This window comes from Mixophyes fleayi, chromosome 10, assembly GCF_038048845.1.
Source record: "Mixophyes fleayi isolate aMixFle1 chromosome 10, aMixFle1.hap1, whole genome shotgun sequence".
In the NCBI taxonomy this organism is placed as follows: domain Eukaryota; kingdom Metazoa; phylum Chordata; class Amphibia; order Anura; family Limnodynastidae; genus Mixophyes; species Mixophyes fleayi.
In genome coordinates, this window is record NC_134411.1 from 98,632,137 (window position 1) to 98,652,956 (window position 20,820).

Below are 20,820 nucleotides of genomic sequence, written 5' to 3' on the forward strand. Positions count from 1 at the left end.
AACAACATTATACACTAGATGATATTCAGAGCACTGGAATTTAATATGACCAATCTGAATTTAAAATCGTTTGCAATAGAGTGGAAAATGGCCAGAGCAGGCAGGATTGTGGAGAGTGTGTTGCTAACAGGGATATTTATAGAACGAAGGGTTCTTGGGTCTAGGGAGGAAGTTTGTAGCCGATTCTCCTGACGACAGATTGTCGACTCGGGGAAAAAAAACCCTTCTGTCCATGGAACTGAAGTCAGGGCTTTGCATGAACAGATGACCAATTATCATCTCCCTCACTGTTTCTCCACGGACCTTTAATACTCCCAAACATCTGTTTTCCTTCTCTCTGCCAAGACGAGAAGCCGAGGCTGAGAGAGTGGGATGATTAAACACAGATACCTCGATAAGGATACTCCCATCCAACGCATCTTTCTAATTCTTTCTTTATAGCCGTAAAAATTGCTCTTTTTAGAAGGCAGAATATTAACAAAGAATTTAAGAAACGATCCTTATATTTCCCAAGTGTTTTTTTTTTCCTTTTTAACTAAAGCAAGACATTTTATTACCGAACTGATTTTAATTAATCCTCTGCGCTTGACTGGTGATGTAGAGATGTAAGAAGGAGGCGGCAGACGATGAGCATGTAGAAGAAAATAACACAGCATAAAAGATGAGGGAGCGTAGAAGGAGGGTGGCAGTGGGAATTAGGAGGACGACATACTAAGGAAAAGAGAGGGGAAAGAAAGAAATAAAGGGAGTTAATAAAGGAAAAGAGAAGTGGGAGAAGGTTAAAAGCTCCGACTGTGAAACATCAATTCAAGAGACTTGTTGGATATTCTGGCGTGAACTCACCCTGGATAAGTCCCTTTGTCTCTCTGTGACCTGGCCCTGAGGTTCAACTCTAAGGTCACTTAGACAGGAACACAATGGCTTAAAAAACACAAAAGACAAAGCCGAGGGAAACAGAATGAGTCCGTAAACGCACTAGAGGGGAAAAAGTAAATGAAGGAATGAACTATTTCGGTGTCACAGAGTTTAATATGTAACTATGAAGACCAAGAGCAGTGTTTCCCAAACTCAGTCCTCAGGGACCCCTAACAGTGCATGTTTTCCATATCTCTTTGCTGGAGCACAGGTGTAGTCATTACTGAGTGATACAAAGTAACAGATCCACAGGTGGTATAATTATATCACTGGGCACCTGGAGCACAGGTGTAGTCATTACTGAGTGATACAAAGTAACAGATCCACAGGTGGTATAATTATATCACTGCTCACCTGGAAACCTGCACTGTTAGGGGTTCCTGAGGACTGGGTTTGGGAAACACTGACCTAGAGGAAGGACAAAGGGCCAGCTGATCATCTGTAGGAGCTAGGATTATAAGGACAAACGTTTAATACTGGATATAAGAGTAACATAGTCAGCACAAAAGAACTCACTGGTCCACCTAGATTACCCTAGCGGGGCTTAGTTTTCACCCTTTCGCTGTGCGCTTTTATTTATTTACATGGTGGGTGGTATTAGTCATATCACCACATCAGCCATTTGTTTTTTTGGTTTACGGGGAGAGTTTCATGGGTCTATCAAAACTTATGTCTACATCTGATTGGCAAGGCATGATGGGACTTGTAGTTCCACAGCGGTTGGAGTACCTCAGGTTGCTTAAGTCTAGTATAAACGATCAGTTAGAACATGAGTAAAAGGAATAAAAGTTTTTGGGCGCTGGATTTCAGGACCGGCGTTTGTGGGAGTTTTTCTAGTTGGGAGAGAAAGGAAGTAGGAAAATCATGAAAAGATTATATACCCCCAGTTAAATCTCTTAGAGTAGTGGCACATTCATTTGTGATAAACACTTGTAGACTTTCACAAAGACTCTATTGGTCAGAATTACACATACCGATCACTTTGACAAAATAGGCGTCCGCTTCGAAATTATTGGTTAAGACGTTGATTGCTTTGTCCACGGAATTCCCTTTACTTAACACGATTATGTCCAGGATTCCCTGTAACGCGACACAAAATAACTTCAATAAAAATAAATATATAAAGTATGAACACAAAACGAAGGAGAGGGGATATTCCAGATAGTGGAAGGATATGAAAATGTTCTTTACAATGTATTTGATGGAATGAATATACATAACATGTTCTATTAAAGTCTTTATTTAGGATGTAAAAATATCTTTTTTTTTGTCCAGTTTAATCCTTCAAAAGGTAGTTTAAGTATTTATTCTCTTCTTACGGTGTGGATTCGGTCAGAAAAAAAGTACGTAAAAAACTAGCACACAAGCTGCATCCTATGACAAGAACACTTTGTTGGGGCTTTAACTAAACCCCTCCCACCATCCACTTTACAGGAATGACATCATTAAACGCCAACAATAAGTCATGACATCGCTACTCATCAATGGTAACGATATACTTTACAGAATAGGTTTATATATTCATGGTACTTATGTCTGAGTGCGACTGTAATAAAAGCAAAAATTACACCTCCACCCATTTCCAAGATAATTTGGCCCCATTGTAATATAATACAATTATAAGAGACACAAGTTCCCCTATGTCAGTTATGATGATATGGTTTACTAATCGGGAACAGTAAACAGGGCAGATTCTATTCTAGTCTATATAGGTAGATCAGTGAGGTTTAAAGTGCTTCAACATTACAGCTAACATCAAAGTAATGAATCCGTACAGACTGGCGCGGTAAATTATTTAAGATCAGATTTTATTAAAAGTTACATGGATGAGACTAATGTGTCGGAGCTGCCGCTAATAAATGCACGTTATTAATTATTCAGAAAACCAAGTCTTACAAATGAATCCCCCACTTAACCTCTTCAGGGCTGGAGAGGAGTGTGTTAGAACGCAGCTAGCTGGTCCCCTTCTCTATCCTATGGATTGGAGTGTACTCGATGTACTAACATCACTGATCCCATAAGAACGTATGAAGGCGGCCTCAACAGAAAAATAATATTTGTGCTATAACCTTCCGTGTGTGTAATTATACAATAAAAAAAACAGCAGTGGCTACAAATGATACTTAAGAAGAATTATAATCTAAATGATGCCTATTATTATTATTTTTATTACCACCATTTATTTATATTGCGCCACTAATTCTGCAGCGCTGTACAGAGAACTCTCACATCATAGCGAATTTAGACTAAGTCCCAATGGGGCAGGGACTGGTGTGAATGAGTTCTCTGTACAGCGCTGCGGAATTAGTGGCGCTATATAAATAAATGGTAATAATAAAAATGTATTTCTTTTATCCATGGGCTATATATCAGGACCCTTACAAAATTTTGCTACAATGGTCCCAAATGTCTAGTTACGCCTCTGTTTCCCCTTCCACATTTGCTATTTGTGAGAGGCATTTTGGGTTACACATACATGGGCCACACACAGACCCCCAAGTTGTTTATTCACAATATGAGCTCACATTGGCAGTAAAACTACAGTCCTCTGGTACAGTCATTGTACACTAGGGGTGGGACAAATGACTCTAGTGTTTAGACATGACACGGCACTAAAGCACTTGGAAAGAATCGGTTGCCCAGAAACGGGGCAGGAAGGTGATGCACTTATGATATTTATAGACATACACAGAGGTTTCTGCAAGGAGCTACGAGGAAAGAGTCCGTTCTGTGTTGTGACAGAACAGATCAAGGTATAAACTCAGACCCCTTGAAATTTCAAAGCCTTCTTCCCAGAATTAAAATGACCTATATTCACCATCAGTGACCTGAACACCCATTTCTATATCTGAAGCCTGATACAAAGACAATCTCTTCTACACACTCCGGTACACACTTCCATAAATCATGACTGATCGCCCAAAGTCTCTGCCTAATTATGTCATTTGCTTTCATTATCTCCTCTGGTTCCTAAAACCTGACATTAGGAGAGGAGGTGGGGGGGCGGGAAGGAGCTGGGGGGGGGGGGGGGGGGGCTTTCAAAGAAAGAAAAGTACAGGGCAATTATAAGGAGCCAAAGTGATCTCACGTCTTCATAAATGTCATAGAACGCCGCCACCTCTGCGTCCTTTATTTGGTTTAGGTCTGGGATGTCCCAATGAACCTCGAACATCCTGGAGCATGTGGTGTCCTTACAGGGAACGTTCTCCAGCAGGAAAGCTTGTTGGTTGCTGAAATGTAGAGAGAGACGGTCGAGGTTAGAATAACTTTTATTTATGCATCGCTGAATCACTAAGCAGACAGGACAATGCAGAGCAAACATACATGTACTTAAAGGGGTTCTCTAGTACATACCTTTCTGCAACGTATACCAAGTACCCTCCTTCAACCTTAGCGCTGTTGGCTGATTCTGTGCGGCTCAGTCTTGTCTCTATATAATTATGCAGAGCAATTTATTTTTTTTAACGCTTGGTGTAAGCCACATGGCATAATATGTGAATGTAAGTACATTTATACGCAGTATTTTACCAGTGCTATTACAAAAAGAGTCTAGAATATGAGCGTATCTCCACCCAAATGCATCTATGCACCAGGTTTACAATGAGTCATCATATTTGTGCTTGATCTATAACAAGTGCAAAACATCCTCTGACACAGCCCCAAGATCCCTAAATAGAGTGAGCATTAATGTGACCATTTCTGCTTAAAGGCGATAGACATACTTGCCAACTTTCCTCGTTGGCTTCAGGGAGATCCCGGGGGATGTGGGCGTGCCTTGATGAATCGCAGGGGGCAGGGCTAAGATGACGCGATATTTGCGTAATTAAGCCCTCGCCACTTATCTATTGCGGGGGCGAGAACCGGGAGGTTGCCCTGCTCTCCCGGGAGGTCTCCCAAAAATGCGGGAGTCTCACGGACATTCCGGGAGAGTAGGCAACTATGCGTTAAAGAAAAGCAGCTAATGAATCTCTAGAGACTGAAGTGTCTTTTACATTTCTGTCTCCATTACTAAAGTCATGTTGTCTTACCTGTCAGTCTTTGATTAAATCTTGGTCTCCATGAAAATGGCCACCTCCATAGGCATCAATACATGGACATAGGACACAATTTCTGAACTGTGTCATCCTGCCACAGATGGCGAAGCCAACCACGTCTTGTACTGGCTCAGCATCAGGGAGAATGCCAGACTCATCAGGGAGTGAGGGAGATCACCCCTATTTCAGGCAGTCTCCCTGACATTCAGGGAGAGTTGGCAAGTATAACGATAGAACTGTGCATTATACGGTTTATTGTTAGGATTACTATATGCTTTGCAAAAATAATGCATCAACAACACGTCCCTTTACTCCAGTTGGTGTCTTCTATTCTATTAAATGAGGCCAGGGCCACATTAGATCATATATTACTAATTTACTTAAACGAACATCGATTACAAACGTGGGTAGTTGGCATTCACATTTGTTCGGAAAGTCACATACTCCAATCAATCATTTAAAAATGTTTGAAGTGAGTTTAATTTTAGATTTTAATCTGGGAACGGCAGAGATGTAAACAAGGTTTCAGCAACGCAGCGGAGCACAGATCTGTGCACAACAATCTGTCCTGTAAAGCTTTCATATTAGTGTTTGCAGTTTTATTAAATCGTGTGCCCAAGGTTATACAAGAAAGCTATTGGGATTTTAAAATTATTCACTACCCAGAGGCAGATGCGCTGCTGTTACTCGTGGATAATCTAGTATGAAACTATAACTCTGTTTATTTGCTGTCTTATTCAGCCAATATATCGCCTCTACACAATTAACAAGCAGGTCTCCAAGCAGCAGCAGATGTCAGTTCTAAATGTCACACGGCAACTACACCCCAGAAATAGTATTTAAACCTGACACTGTTTTAACAGAGCTACTAATAAAATTCACAATAAAATACAGACAAAATATAATATAATATATCTCACAAGAAAAGCACTCATGTTAGTAGACATCTCTTCAGCCTGTCCTCACTAACACACCACTCATCTCCTGATATACTCTGTGCTGCTGGGGGACCCTGCTCCTTCCACTATATAACTCTCAGTCTGTGGCTTCCTGATGCCTCCATTCCCCTCCTCACATCATGTCACTGCCCCTGTCACATGCAGCCCTGACCTCACTAACACATCACTCATCTCCTGATATACTCTGTGCTGCTGGGGGACCCTGCTCCTTCCACTATATAACTCTCAGTCTGTGGCTTCCTGATGCCTCCATTCCCCGCCTATAAGGCGAGCAAAATCATATCCTGAAATAATCGGTGCTGCTGTGGGCATTCTCCTGAATTGATTGGCTATAGAATGCTCTGTCTTTGTCGAAGTAAAACCTGAGGACACGCAAAGGGTGTAAGAGATCAAAAGGAATACAAAAATGTGCTGTGAACCTAGTTAAATGAAATAAATTTACTTTAGACACACCAGAGCAGTGATTGTCAATATGTGGCCCTTGAGCCCTCACCTGCGGAGTTGTCTGTTATAGCTTGTTACACTTGTGAAAAATGCTGTCTGCTGATGTGTTATTACAGATAAGTGTCTCTTTCAATGATTAAATGTATTGTTTTAACTTATTCATGAGATTAAGGCTTTTGTGTGGCTCTTTTGAAGTTTAACGGGTACCGGGCTGCCAATCCCTGCACTACAGCCTTACATCAGAGTTGTGTTGGAGTGAAATTGCTATAAATAACTGCGTGTTATTACACAGCCCCTGAATATCGCAGTATGTCTGTACATTATTAACAGGACTCCATCTGATACTGAGCCAAACTGTCTTTGATGATGTCAAAATTAGATGAGAGAGAATATAAACATGACCTATATTGCTGTTTTGCAGCGAGGAACTGGGGAAGTATTTCATGAAGGTGCAAATGTAGCTGGATTTAATCCAAAGTCTTATGGGGAGATTCAGTTCAGCGCAATGTGTTTCCAGACCGGTCCACGGAGACATACCGAGGCGATGTTCAGCCAGAAATGATTGCTCAGTTCTTCCTCCCTCCCCATAGAGGTGCGCAGAAAAATGTGCGGTAATTTCGTACCGTATTAGGCAACAATGTGCACAGGTGGACACCGTAGTGATTTCCAGAGACACCTCCGGCTGAATTGAATATGCCCCTAAATAAGAACCTAAGACTTCAAATTTAAAAAAAAAAAAAGAAAAACCACAACTATGGTGAAATGATGGTAACAGAAGTCAGCTGTCCGGACCCTCAGAGATGGGAGTACATCTATTCTATGCTGTGTTATAAGTGGTTCATGTATTTATAGAGGTAACCTGACGTGTTATTCCGAATAGTGTCATTTTTGGAATTGTACAGTAAAGCATGTAGAAAAGGCATTATTGAAAGTAATCACCATTCTGCTTGTGGCTGTCAGTGTAACACCCAGATGGCTTTGTGGCTGTGAATAAGCCTCATACTTTGCACTTTTTAATGAGAATGACCTTTAGCTTTGTCTGCTAACGATGACGATGCCTGTTCTGTTTCATTATATCTGTAAGGGTCTAACGGATTTGCTAACTCCGAGTTCAATGTGTTTTGTTGGGAGATGTGGTAGAGGTCTAGGGATGATTCAGATGAGGATTTTGTTATGTCGGAATGAGAAAAACATGGGGGGGGGGGGGGGGGATAGTGCAGAGATCTACTCATCTTCATGTAGTACACAGGAAGTATACGCCGCACTGGTGTGATGGAGAGGAAATGACATCCTAGACACTTAAGACCAGGTCTCAAGGAAAATGCAGACTTTACAGGATCATTAGCAACAAAAAATTAAAATAACTAAGGCAACGTTGCAATCAACTGGATCCAGAAAATGTCCAGAGAGTTCAGTGCCAATCACTACAATATTTCTACAATGATCCATAAACATTACATAAAACCTACACAGATCAGCACGATTAAAACCACTTACAAGTGATAGCGATATTTCTTAAGTGGTCAGTGATCAGATAAGATATATCATTACGGCTGGAGAGATAATAAATACACGCACAGGTGGGGTGTAGTATATGTTCTGCTCTGAGTTTATTAAAACAAATCATCATCTATATATAATGTTTTAGTCACGTAGACATTTTAGCACTGTGCAAGCATGAATCACAAAATACAACATCAGCAAATATTACAAAGAAAGATATATAACATGTCCTGTGAATCTGGGAATAACGGTTAGAAATCATAGTTGCAGTTCTTGCATTTCTTGCATTTCCTTGAAACTTGTTAATAAAACTAAAGCCTATTGTGACTTGCAAAGCTGTAGGCCTGAACAATATTTTTCTCAACAAACCAAGTTAACTCTTTCACAAGTAAAGTGTATAACATTGATTATCTCATTACAATGGCACCTGTCAAAGGGTGGGATATATTAGGCAGCAAGTGAAGAGTCAGTTCTTGAAGTTGGAAGCAGGAAAAACAAGCAATCGTTAGGATCTGATTGACTTTGAAAAGAGCCAAATTGTGATGACTAAACGACTGGGCCAGAACATCTCTAAATGGGGGTGGTCTTGTGGGGTGTTCCTGGAATGCAGTGACTAGTACCTACCAAATGTGGTCCAAGGTAAGACAACCGGTGAAACGTCGATTGAGTCATGTGAGCCCTAGGCTCATTGATGCACGTGGGGAGCAAAGGCAAGCCCCTCTACACCAATCCCACATAGAGCTACTGTAGCACAAATTGCTGAAAAAGTTAATGCTGGATATGATAGAAAGGCATAAGAACACACAGTGCATCACAGCTTGCTTCATATGGGGCCCATGCTGACCCGTGTACACCTCCAAAAAGCACCTACAATGGGTATGTGAGAGCCAAAACTGGACCATGGAGCAATGTAAGACTGTTGCCTGATCTAAGGAATCACATTTTCTTTTATGGGCAGCTAGGCGAGTGTGTGTCGTTTACTGGTGGAGAGATGGTACCAGGATGCACTATGGGAAGAAGGCAGCCGACAGAGGTAGTGTGATGCTCTGGGCAATGTTCTGCTGGAAACCTTGAGCCCTGGCCTTCATGCGGTTGTGAACATGTACCACCTACCTAAATATTATTGCAGACCAAGTACATCCTGATGACAGTGGAGTTTTTCAGCAGGATAATGCACCCTGCCACACTGCATGAATTGTTCAGGAATGGTTTGAGGAACGTGACAGCGTTCAAGGTGTTGACTTGGCCTCCAAATTCCTCAGATTTCAATACAATTGAGCATCTCTGAGGTACGCTGAAAAAACAAGTCCGAGGCACAGAGGCCCCACCTCACAACTTACAGGACTTAAAGGATCTGCGGTTAATGTCTTGAGGCATGGCGTCTTGTGATATTTGGCACCAACGGGTCAGAGCTGTTTTGGCGGCACGAGGGGGACCTACACAACACTAGGCAGGTGGGTTTAGTGTTGTGGCTGTTCAGTGTCTAATAATCTATAATTATTAATTACAACCTATAATACAACAAACCTAGAACTTCAGTTTGATTGAGGATTCAGTACAATTTACAATGAAACCTTTCCCCACCTCGTCCTGAGAGCGCGCCTCCATCCTCACCACCCTGCGTGCCAAGCGACCATCTCCACCAGCACAAACACTGGCATCATCCTTCTATTAGGAACCAGCTTCATGTTTACAAATTCCTCCTCTACCCAGCCAGGCAGCATTGTTATAAGACTCCTTTGTTTTTTTTTTTATTCCAATTATCACCCAATTAGGAAACTAAACAGAGATGTCTCAATCTGTGTTAACAATTACACGAAAAATGGCAATTTAGCTTCCTCTCTGAGCGCTGCTTACAACCCTGCCTGGGGCGCAGAGACGCTGTGTGTACCATAGATCACTAGCAACATACTTACAGGGTGAAAAACCTAAAAACATCAACGAGTGACTATCAGTTAAAAAGAAATGAGACACCTTCATTCAGCTTAGTAGAAGACTAATGTTTTAAAGTAGTGATGGTCAACTGGTGGCCCTAAGTTCACAAGTGGCCCTCCGGCCCCTGAACGGTGGGGCCCTCTGCTCCTTCCAACTTTATCAGATATGTTTGTTATAACTTGTGACACTTCAACAAGTGACCTTATATAAAAATGCCTGCGGATATGTTATGACAGACAGGTGTCACATTTATTAAATGTATTGTTTAGTCATTACTGAGATTCAGGGTAATGTGTGGCCCTTTTGAAGGTTAGAGGGCCACACATGTGGCCCCCGAAGTGAATCAGGATGCCCATCCCTGGTTTAAAGTGTACATGTCACCTATTCACAAGGGAGACAGCCGGTGTGTGGAATGAACCAATTTATGAAATAACCTGTCAATTCTATTAACGGCGGCTTACAGTTCTACACAGCTCTCGTCAGCCTCCCCCCCATGCGTTCTATAATTAGCCGACTATTCCTATGCACCGCCCCCGTTTATTTTATTAATTAAAAGGAATTGTTGTCATAAATTTAGGCTAACTAATGTGTGGCACACGGAATGTAGGCAACACCTTCTGATCAGGAACAGACTTTTCCCTGGCAAAGAATGCGTCAATCCAAAAAAGTGGAAGCTCTGAATCAAATATACCATCTTAGCAATGTTCAAGTTTTATTACGCACCTAAGTAAATGTGCGCAAATATAAGGAAAACAGCGCTTCTAAAAATGTAAAACAATAACAAACAAACCACAACATGACTGGTGAATTTCAGGGGTAAATGTATTAAGGAGCGAATTTTGCAGATCGCCGATATTCTGCGACTTTAAAAGCGAAATTTAAAACGGCAATAAGTTTAAAGGCAAATCTTGCCTTTGACAGCTAAATTTAAAACGGGAATGTGTTTAAAGTTGCTGTACATCAGCAATTTGCAAAAATCGCTCCTTAATCCATTTACCCCCAGGACTTTGCAGCCACCTTCATATAAATGAAACGACGCAGCAGTTCCGCAAATCGTGTAACTAAAAGAACACATACACTTTTATATAGAATCAGACACTTTTATTCATTATATCAGTTATCTATCTATGAGATGCCTAGTGGATTGTATATATATTATTTTTCACCGTGTAGAAGTAGCCTCCTTTGGATTTTATTTAAGCAAATCCCATTTTATTGGAAAGAGATACAGTCCACGTTATATTGAGGGGCACGCGGTGAAGTGGTGCACACAATGGTAGCGGAAATGACCGAACCACTTGCGTGCACCTCGGGGACTCATTGTATAAATCACTGCCTGATTGGAAATCAATGGGAGCTGACATTTGTGGTTGAGGGGGCAGAACATGTGAGCGTGTGTTAAGTGGTATTCACTGAGCGGCAGAGCTGGTAAAATTACTCTGCCTTAAATACTACAGGCGGCTGCAGCGCCATTTACTGCGGTCACAGTATGACACCTGTATACATTATTATTATTACTCTCTATATAGCGCCAATATATTACGTAGCGCTATAGACTGCTTCTTAATTCACAGCTATAACTGCCCCGGCGGAGCTTACAATCTAAGAGCTGCGGGGAACACATGACACAAGCAGCAATGGAATACCAACTGGCGGGGTAAGTGCGGGTGGCTATTGTTAGCCGTCTATAGGCAAATGGTATTTCCGTGCAGCTACGGGGTGCACGGACACAGCAGAGACACGAAACAAAGATGCCAAAACGGTACGCTGCTGGTAATCTGAGCAGTTTCTCACCATCCGTCCTATTCTGGTTGTAGAAGAGGCATTTTCTGTCATGTTCAACAGGCTCCCTAGTGGTTGCCTGTTAGTTTGGAGCATCGGTGCGGTGTTCTTCTGTAACCTTATTGCTCACTGCTGGAAATGAAGCCAGGACAGTTATTCATCGTGTTCAATGGTAGCTGCTGTCCCCAATGAGGTCACGGAGACCACCAAAGAAGGAACAGAGATGGCAACAGCAATGACGGTAAACTCACTCAGTCCAGTAGATCTTCTAAACAATCCTTGTCCTTGGTGTGATGACACTGCCCGGCACAGCTGCAATCATTTCCCAATGACCACAAATTTTGTAGAGAAGATGATTATGTGGGAGGTCGGGCATGGCATCTCCAAATGGCGCCCCCTTGCCACCTGATTACACTGAAAGCAGTGACGGGTATTCTCTGGTAAAAGTCCTGCCATAAAGATAATGTTGGCCCTTAACCTCATAACGCTTAAAATTTTAGTGAACCAGTTGAAAAATACACGAAATTGCATTTGGATTTCAGTTTCATTTACTGCACTGTGGAACTGGCTTCCGAGTCAATCTAACGGGAACAAAGGAACAGTGATCAGAATCGGAATCTGGAGGGACAGAGGAACTGTTCTCTCCTTAGTGACAACATTGCCTCATCGAGGCTTTTCCCACCATCTTTCTATAAAACAGTGATGTTAAATAGGAGAATTCACCGAGTGTAGCTTCCTTGTATACTCTCAGACATTGATTCGCTTTAAGACAAAAGGTCGGCGATTCTGCTTCCCGTTCTCATCGCGCAGAAATATACCAGACAATTTATTACTAGTCAGATATATAACAAAGGAAAAATAATACACTGTGCTGCCAAAATATATTACTGGCTGATTTAGATTACATATGATAGAATGCTTCTGACTAGTTAATAGTTGAAGCTGATTGAAGTACAAATCAGTGAAAGGGTGATTGACGAAGCCTGTAGGTGGGGTACACAGCAACGTGGGTACCAGTAATTCTGTCTTCTACTTCCAGAGCAGTCCTTTCTCTTTTTCCTTTTGTTTATTGTGGATAATTCTTTGAAAGTGGGGATGTAGATTTACTAAAGCTTCAAAAAGGGGGGGTTTTGCCCATAGCAACCAATCAGATTCTAGCTCTTATTTTCTAGAATGTACTATATAAATGATAGCTAGAATCTGATTGGTTGCTATGGGCAACACCTCCACTTTTACTTTTTTTGAAGGCTTTAGTCAATCTACCCCCAAGTCTCTATCGTTGGTTTGGTTTTCTATACGCCGCTCTTTCAGCTGTTCTCTTGAATAAACCATAATACTTTACCTCTCATAATTAGCTACAGCATTTCCTAAGATCCATGGAATTGCTCTTGATGTAAACCACCCCAATGGGACTCATACGTTACTTTTAATCTGGACAGCGGAGAAGCTTTCAAGACAATTGGCCATCAATTTCCTGGCATTCAAAGGAGTCTCGGGAATTCTTAAAATAAACCGAGCTGTGTAAGAGCCGACGCAAATGATATTTTGATGGAGTGAACTGTGGGGAACGTGACGGAGCCTGAGAAGGATTAACCATGTTTAAATCACTAGCGTGACTCCTGGTGATCTGCAGAACGCTCTTTAAGATGTATGGGAGTGTGGTTGTCATTATCGGTGTGTTGGACTGTCTATGTTAGAGAGAGCAAACAGCTATATAGACACTCTGTAAGATAATATTAAAGGGGATATAGTATTTAAATTAGCAGTTGGTTCACTACCCCCCCCCCCTTCCACTATGTTCTAGTATATAAATGTTTACTTATGCGTGGATACAGCATACAGTCTGACCCCAAGGTCTTCAAGTTGTCATCTGCAGCCAGTCGGTTGCCAATTGTAGCGGACTCTGAGAATGGATAGAACTATGGAGATATTCTCTGACGCTCTCTGGTGTGTCTGCAGGTGGACAGGTTTAATAAGAAGACTTTACCTTGGATCCATTTATTCAGTTTTTACAAAAGAAAGAAAGAAAGAGAGTTGGTGTTTTCCATCCATTTATTCAGCCCTGACCCAATTGGCGGCGACACTGGTTATATCTTGGATGGGCGCTAAGCCTGCAAACTGGGAAGGAACGGATCACGAGAAAGCTTGAAGGCGTGGCGACTAGACTAGAAATACTGTTTGTTTTGTGACGTATACACAATTGATTTTTCCCATGCACTAAAGACCCTCCAGTCTCTAAACCTACTAGCCAAATACAAATGTTGTACGACACAAACTCAAATATCTGTGAATGTGCGGACACTTCAAAATATATATGTTGATGTCGTTGGTAGTCAGTTTCTATACGACATCATGTATTTTCGGTCAATTGGCATCAGTAACAAAATGTCACACTATGCTGGAGAAACAGGTGGAGGAGAATTGAGGTCCCTTTTTCAGAGAGGAAAAGACTTAGCCCCTTCCCACAAAGTAGGGAACTCTCCCCTATAAAGTCACTCTCTCCACCAATTAATCATTCAAAGAAACCTGACCTACAAAATTACATCTCGTTCAGGTGCCTAATGCAGACTTCCTAGAGAATGCCCTCAATCTGTTGTTAGTTCTAGAGCAAGATTCCTAAAACACAGCTCAGCACAGCACAGTACAGACCGAACAATGAATGAACTCGAGACCTCTGGCACCATTTCTGACTTCTGATAGTTTGCAGTTGAGGCTTAACCAATAATCAGCCTATCAATTTAGTAGGAGCAGAATGGCTGCCTTCACGGTAACCAATGGGTACACTTCAATATACTTGTTCTGGCTTCAATGGGTAGGTCCTGGAACTCAGAAACCAGAGATAGAAACTCAGTAGGTAACCGACAATACATAAGAAAACTGCAGGGCTACAGCATAACAATTATACAGTTTGTCACAACAAAAACTTTAATTTAAAAGCACAAGCTCTAATCCAAATATTCAGATTTATGATGTCCTATAGCAGCTTCCATTGCACACATTACCTATTTAAAAAATATCCTCTATGAATGTCTTGGGGGGGATTTAGCACAGACACATAAATATATTCGAGCTAGTTCCTGTATTTTGAATGTATAGTGTTTGCAGACTCTTAGCGAGAATGTGTTGCTAGTCGCTCACCCGCAGGCGCTGATTGGCAGTTTTCTAAATGAGCAGACTCTTGTTTCTCCCTATTTATTGCACAAAGTTGACTTTCACAGCGATTAAAAGTCAGACCTCGTCACCCTGCACAGAACAGAGTCAAAAGGACAGGCTTTTTATCCCTTTAATCAAGATGATCAATCACGGGAATGAGATCCAATGAAGTAGTACAGGAACGAGAGAGGAAATCTAATAGCCAGCAGTAGTTGAAGGATCTTCATAACTGGCTAAGATACCGCCATGCCACCCCCCCTGATCTGTTTAAGAGCACATGTAAATCATTTGGTTTATCAATATTTAACCTTTAGCACATACAATGATTGACACAAGTAAACTGCAGACAGCTGATTTTTGTTTAAATGTATTTTCCCCCAAAAAAAGCACAATCAGACTTAATATGACCACTTTGTGAAGAAGAAAATTAGATTTTGCCTCTTAAGTCAGGTTGCGAACAGAGAGAGTAGTAGATACCGGGGGGTGTTATTTGGGGGCAGGTGGTAATGTGAAGCAATTGAATATACTTTATGTAGTATCCAAAATGCATGAAAAACACCAGCAATCCACAAATAAGGTTAAAAATAAAATATAAAATTCCCAATAGAAAATAGTGTCAAAAATAAACATGAATGTACGAGAAATAATTCTGCAAATATGCAGAAGAGATTATTTATACTGTTCCAGGCACACTAAATAGGAAATGAACCATAGAGCTACTAATAACACAATATGCATGTACAAGTTATTATTATCGCTGATTTGTAAGGCGCCACAGTGCTCCGCACATACATAAAACAGGGACATACAAGGCACACAATATAAATGGAGACATGGAAACAAAAGGTATGAAGGACCCTGCTCATTAGAGATCTTACATTCTAAGGGGAAGAGGGCGCAGCTGAAACAAGAGGAGCGAGTGTGGCTCAGAGTGGAGATTGGGATAGTTGTTAGGGTGCATTAGTGTGAACAGTGTTATCAAGGATAAGGTCACCCTCTAAATAATAGATGGGTTTTTAAAGAGCGTCTAAAGATTTGAAGACTAAGTGAGTGTGATTGGGTGTGGTAGGGAATTCCATAAGTGGGGAGCAGCACAGGAGAAGTCTTGTCGGGGGCAGTGAGAGGTGGTTACCAGAGAAGAGACAAGGCGCGGCGCAAGTCAGAGGTAGATCTAAGAGGGCGGGAGGGAGAGTATTTTGATTTGAGATGTATACAGGGGTGTTGTTGTTGAGGGCTTTGTAGGTAAGGGTGAGTAATTTGAATTTGATTCTGGAGAACACAGGGAGACAGTGTAGGGATTTGCAAAGTGGTGCAGCAGATGTGCGATGTTTCAGAAGTATGTGTTTGCTAAGTCTATGATTTGCGGAGGAAGCATTTCTTTTGTGCACACCAGACTTCTTGTTTGCAGAAAAGCCACTCTGAAGTAACAAGAGCGTGAACTCAGCTAGATACAAAAATATAGAAATAAAAGTTTTGTTAAAAAAAAACAAAAAACCAACCCCCCCCCCCCCCAAAAAAAAAAAAACCAACCCAAAAAACCTTTGCCATGGTATGGGAACATTTACATTTATTATTAAAATGTTACAAAATGCCTTTTCATATCGGATCAACATGCTATTGAGCATCACCCTACAACCTGAAGCATGAATTCAAGAACAGGGCAGATAGACCTGACATATTGAGCTGTCATCGATCACAAAATGATCCCCTAAAGGGTTAATACACTGTAGGAAAGGGGCATCTCCCAAGGAGATAACAAGGAATAATGACACCACGCTGGAGAAATAATTGCTTCTTATACGCATATAAAATCGATGGAGAGGGAGGCTTGGTCGAACGAGCATGGGGAATAGTATTCCTAAGCACTGAGAAAAAGCGTCTTCAATTGCAAATAGATATTGACTGCGTTATCACCAAATTCCTAAGATCAGATACAGTAATTCCTTTGGAGAGGCTCTTGATTAGTTTTCGGAGACTGAGAGACCACCTGCAATCCTGGCTGCCCGGAGGGTAATGCAGTACGTTGGGCTAGGCTTTAGCAGAAAATGTATGGATCTTATTTAACCTATGAGAGGGGGATACATTTTGCAGTGAAGAATATTGTCATGTTATAATGGACTACCCAGATTGCAGAGATCGCCATAACACACACAGAGATGGGATATATCGTACACAAACAGATTAAACTCTCTGAAGAGCAGAAAAACATAATCCGCAATAGAATCAGACTCAGGTACTCAGTGGGAAATTCTAAAATCGTCTCCCGTGGCTACGTTTCACTTAGAGTATTGAAAATAAGAGCGCAACCAGCAGAGAGAGCCCATCAAGGCAGGAAGGAGTGAAGGGGTTCTGGGACCAGCTGTAATCAAGGCAAGTCTCACAGATTTGCAATTACAAGCTCTCATTTCGGAGCAGTAACCTCCTCTAGGTTTTCTAATTAAACCAGACAATTAAGACGACATAGCCACAAGCCTGTGTGTAACGCACAATGCAGAACATTAATGCAGGTAATAGTTCAGCACCCTGGTCAGCTCCACACACAGCAGGAAGCCCAGGACTCCTCAGCATACCTGAAATCTACTACTCAATAGCTAAAGCTTCATAAACGTATCAGTCCTGAAAATATTTGCGTTAAAGTTGTTGTTTGTTTTTTTGGCCGTTTCAGTAAAATCACAGAAATGCTTTGCAGATTATTGCAGGGTCATTGCCTAAAGGGGCACATTAAACACATAGGGGCATATTTAATTACGATTCGTGGCCACATGGGTCCCAGTACCGCAACATTGTGTAGAAATCCACGATATTGCGCTACCGCAATGGCGCTTTATATGCGTAACCTTGGCCGTGAATCGCAAATGAATATGCCCCATTATCTAATATCTATATCTACTGTTTATAGTAAGGAAATTAATGTTTCCTTAGGTCACTTGTACTGAATACATTGGCACCACAGATGTAGTGAGCCTTTAAATATGGAGGGATGGGACAACCTTAATTATTTCCGCAATTACTGGATCACATGTTCCATGGCGATTAGCCAAACTGCGATAACCAACAGATTAAAGAACAGAGGTCCTTAACTTTGGAAATGTCAAGGTGCTGCCTAAAAACGTCCAAAGTCTACAGGACCCTTCCTGATCGGCAGTTTCGGCCACACATAACCTGAGCAATGGAGCCATAGGTGAGATAACCTTTGTCCAGGTGGGTGAACCCGACATATCGCATTTACTATGAAATTCTGCAGACGGTGCGATCTGGAGAATCAAAGAAGTTTAAAATAATAATAATACAAAACGTATGAGTCACTTTGGTTGGGCATTAGGGTTTTCATTACTGTCACAGGACACCAGTGGATGGACCTTCAGTGGAATTATCCTTGCAATACAACAATGATTAGTGATGTCAGGCTCCTGGTAAAACTTGTGTGGGAAGATGATGCTGTCAAACACACGTCTATATAAAACAAAGTTTTGGTTACTTATAGTATACATCTACTTAAGAAAATATGAAACATGGTGATGTATGAAGCAGTGAACACTTTGCTGTTTGGAGAGGGGTTTAAATCTGGGCCTGGTCACCAGAAGTCCTGAGGACATCCCCCAACCAAGAGGAGCAGTGATACCCAAAAATCTTTCAGCCGGAGGAGCCAGCAATTGTTCAGCTTAGCGTCAAACCTTTATTTCTGTCTACTATTAAGTAACGAGCTCCATCTGCATACAGCCATAACGCTCCACTTCCTCCTCCTCGTCCCGGACCAGCAAGATATACAATTATCACTCATTACGCAGCTGTGGGTAATTATGGCTGCTCAGCCCGGACAGAGCAACTCACTCACTTAAACACTGTTATCTAGAAGTAGGAGTCCAATATTCTGCAGCAAGTGATTATTTGCCTAAAGTGTAATTTAAAGATCAGATTGCAAAGAGTGCTTCCTTAACTTATATCTGCATGTTTTGGCTTTTAAATGCCTTACACATGTGGAAAGTGAAAGATAATAATACTAAAGCAAAGTATTAGACCCTGCTGTGGAGACAAAGTTGGATATGGGCATAGACCTCACTTTAAATGTCTAAAGCCAATCACGCTACACACGTCACCCACCCAAAAACATGTTCATCAGTTATAACACAAACTTCAAATAAAATATATTTTTAGGCCCAAATTCCCCAACAGCAGAATACCTGCAGGACTCAGACTCTGATGCCTCATCTGTTGTGACGCTGCCGATAACGATCAATCATGTGCCGGCTCTGCCTGGTCTTGGAGCCATTAGATACCTGTTATTTACTAATCAGTGCAAGAGTTACATCCCCTCCAGATCCCACCTATATACTGCCACTATCTGACGCCAGTTCATGGCGTGTAGCGGATACCTGGAGTGCCTGTAACAGTGACCGACACCATGCAGGAAATTAAATGCCCGGCATCCAAAGGCTCCAAGGCCTTGTTGCATCCAACACCATAGCAGAGAAGCCGTGGCTGCAGAATTGCTGTGCTGGGTCAGCCCCAGAAGCTCCTACAGCCCTGACCCATGACCTCTTGCACGGTTCCCATTGCTACTAAATCTCAGCTACAGATGTCCTGAACTCTACTTTAGCTGCCGGCAAAGACCACTCTTCTCCCCCCACACAGTACAACTGGTTCCTCCAAAGCCGGAAACTAATACTCGTGAAGTCCTCTCCAGGCTCCACTGACCATGTTCTGGGCCCCAAAGCCGGGCTTACAGCTCGGTGCAGCCTGTGTACATTCTGCAATGACCTCTTCTCCCCTGGCTGCATTCAATAAACCTGCAGCCTCATCCCCAATGTGGCCTGTAAGGTACAAAATGGGTGCAAAGGTGACCTCTGGACTGAAATCGGGTGTTTATGGTGCAAGTGCAATACATGTATGTACTGGCCTGAATGGAAGTGTATGGACGTAATTATGCCACAATGCAGCTGTGTATTAATGTATTGGCTGGAATGCATGTGTGTGTATGATGAACGCATGCATAATGTGCGTGTGTATATATGTATATATAGGTTATCCAGAATGTGTTTGTGTGATGAGTGTCTGTATTGGCCAGAATCCACGTGTGTGTGATGTACAGTAAGTAGCTGGGATTTAGGCAGATCAGAGGATCCTTTTGAGCAATAGACAACAATTATATGTATAGATGAGGATTGTCAAGTTCAATGAGCCAAGCTTTTATGGTGTGGAAATGATAAAAGATCAATCACCTCTATGGCACTGTTCTTGATGCATGTTATGTATATGTACATATGGCCACAGGAACACGGTTGATTTATGTCACACAGGAAAGTGAATCCAAATGTAGGTTGGGAAGTATTATCCACTTTCTGTCATAAGAACAATTATATATAGTATGTGTAAGGTAATTGTTAGGTTGTGATTGCTGACAAAGCGGGCTTGTACACATCATCATTAGCATCTCTTCCTTGTACCCTTTTCACCTTCTTCAATTCTAACTACATGAAGTTCTGTACTCTGCAATTAAATGACTGTAGAGCTGAACTCTTCCCTCAATTCCAAAACAGAAAGGAAACAACAATGTATTTTTCTATATGGCTCCTGAAGTCCTATTTTCTATACCGATATTCCCCTTCGCATGTACAGAGACATTGTTTCTGAAAATAAAGAGTTAAGAGTTGCAGAAGGTATATAAGGAAGACATATAATTTTGTGGTGGGTTGGATAAGAATGACATAAACAGTCAATATAATACTACTCTACGAAAACCAGTCAATTAAAGATCAATTGCCCAGAAGCTTTTTACAATTTTGAAGCTATGAATAAAACACAAAGCTCTACAGCGATTTGAAGGTGAAGCCTGGCTTATAGCTGGATTTCTTCAGCAATCTAAGTCAGTGACTTAAAAAGGTTTCTTTCCCGGTATAAAAAGTATATCTGAAATATACATATATAAGCGGCATGTAAAACAAGCCCGAGTGATGGATTGTTTAATGCAAATCTAATGTGCTATTCCAGGAAACCGGAGGCTAATTTCATAGAATTAATGCCAGAAGAATCCCTTTATCTACTTGCTTCTGACATGTTGCTAAAGGGAGAAATCTGTGAACAGGTTTGAAACGTAG

General features: G+C 41.5%; 1 protein-coding gene across 1 annotated transcript in view; it reads right to left on the bottom strand.

The window, feature by feature from the left end:
* Positions 1-20,820, bottom strand: part of ITFG1 (integrin alpha FG-GAP repeat containing 1) — a 137,306-nt gene that overhangs the window by 51,006 nt on the left and 65,480 nt on the right. Inside the window, exons 11-12 of the mRNA XM_075189252.1 lie at positions 4,004-4,145; positions 1,890-1,995 (exon numbers count right to left, since the gene is read on the bottom strand). Coding sequence (XP_075045353.1) covers positions 1,890-1,995; positions 4,004-4,145 — 248 coding nt within the window. The remainder of the gene's footprint in view (positions 1-1,889; positions 1,996-4,003; positions 4,146-20,820) is intronic.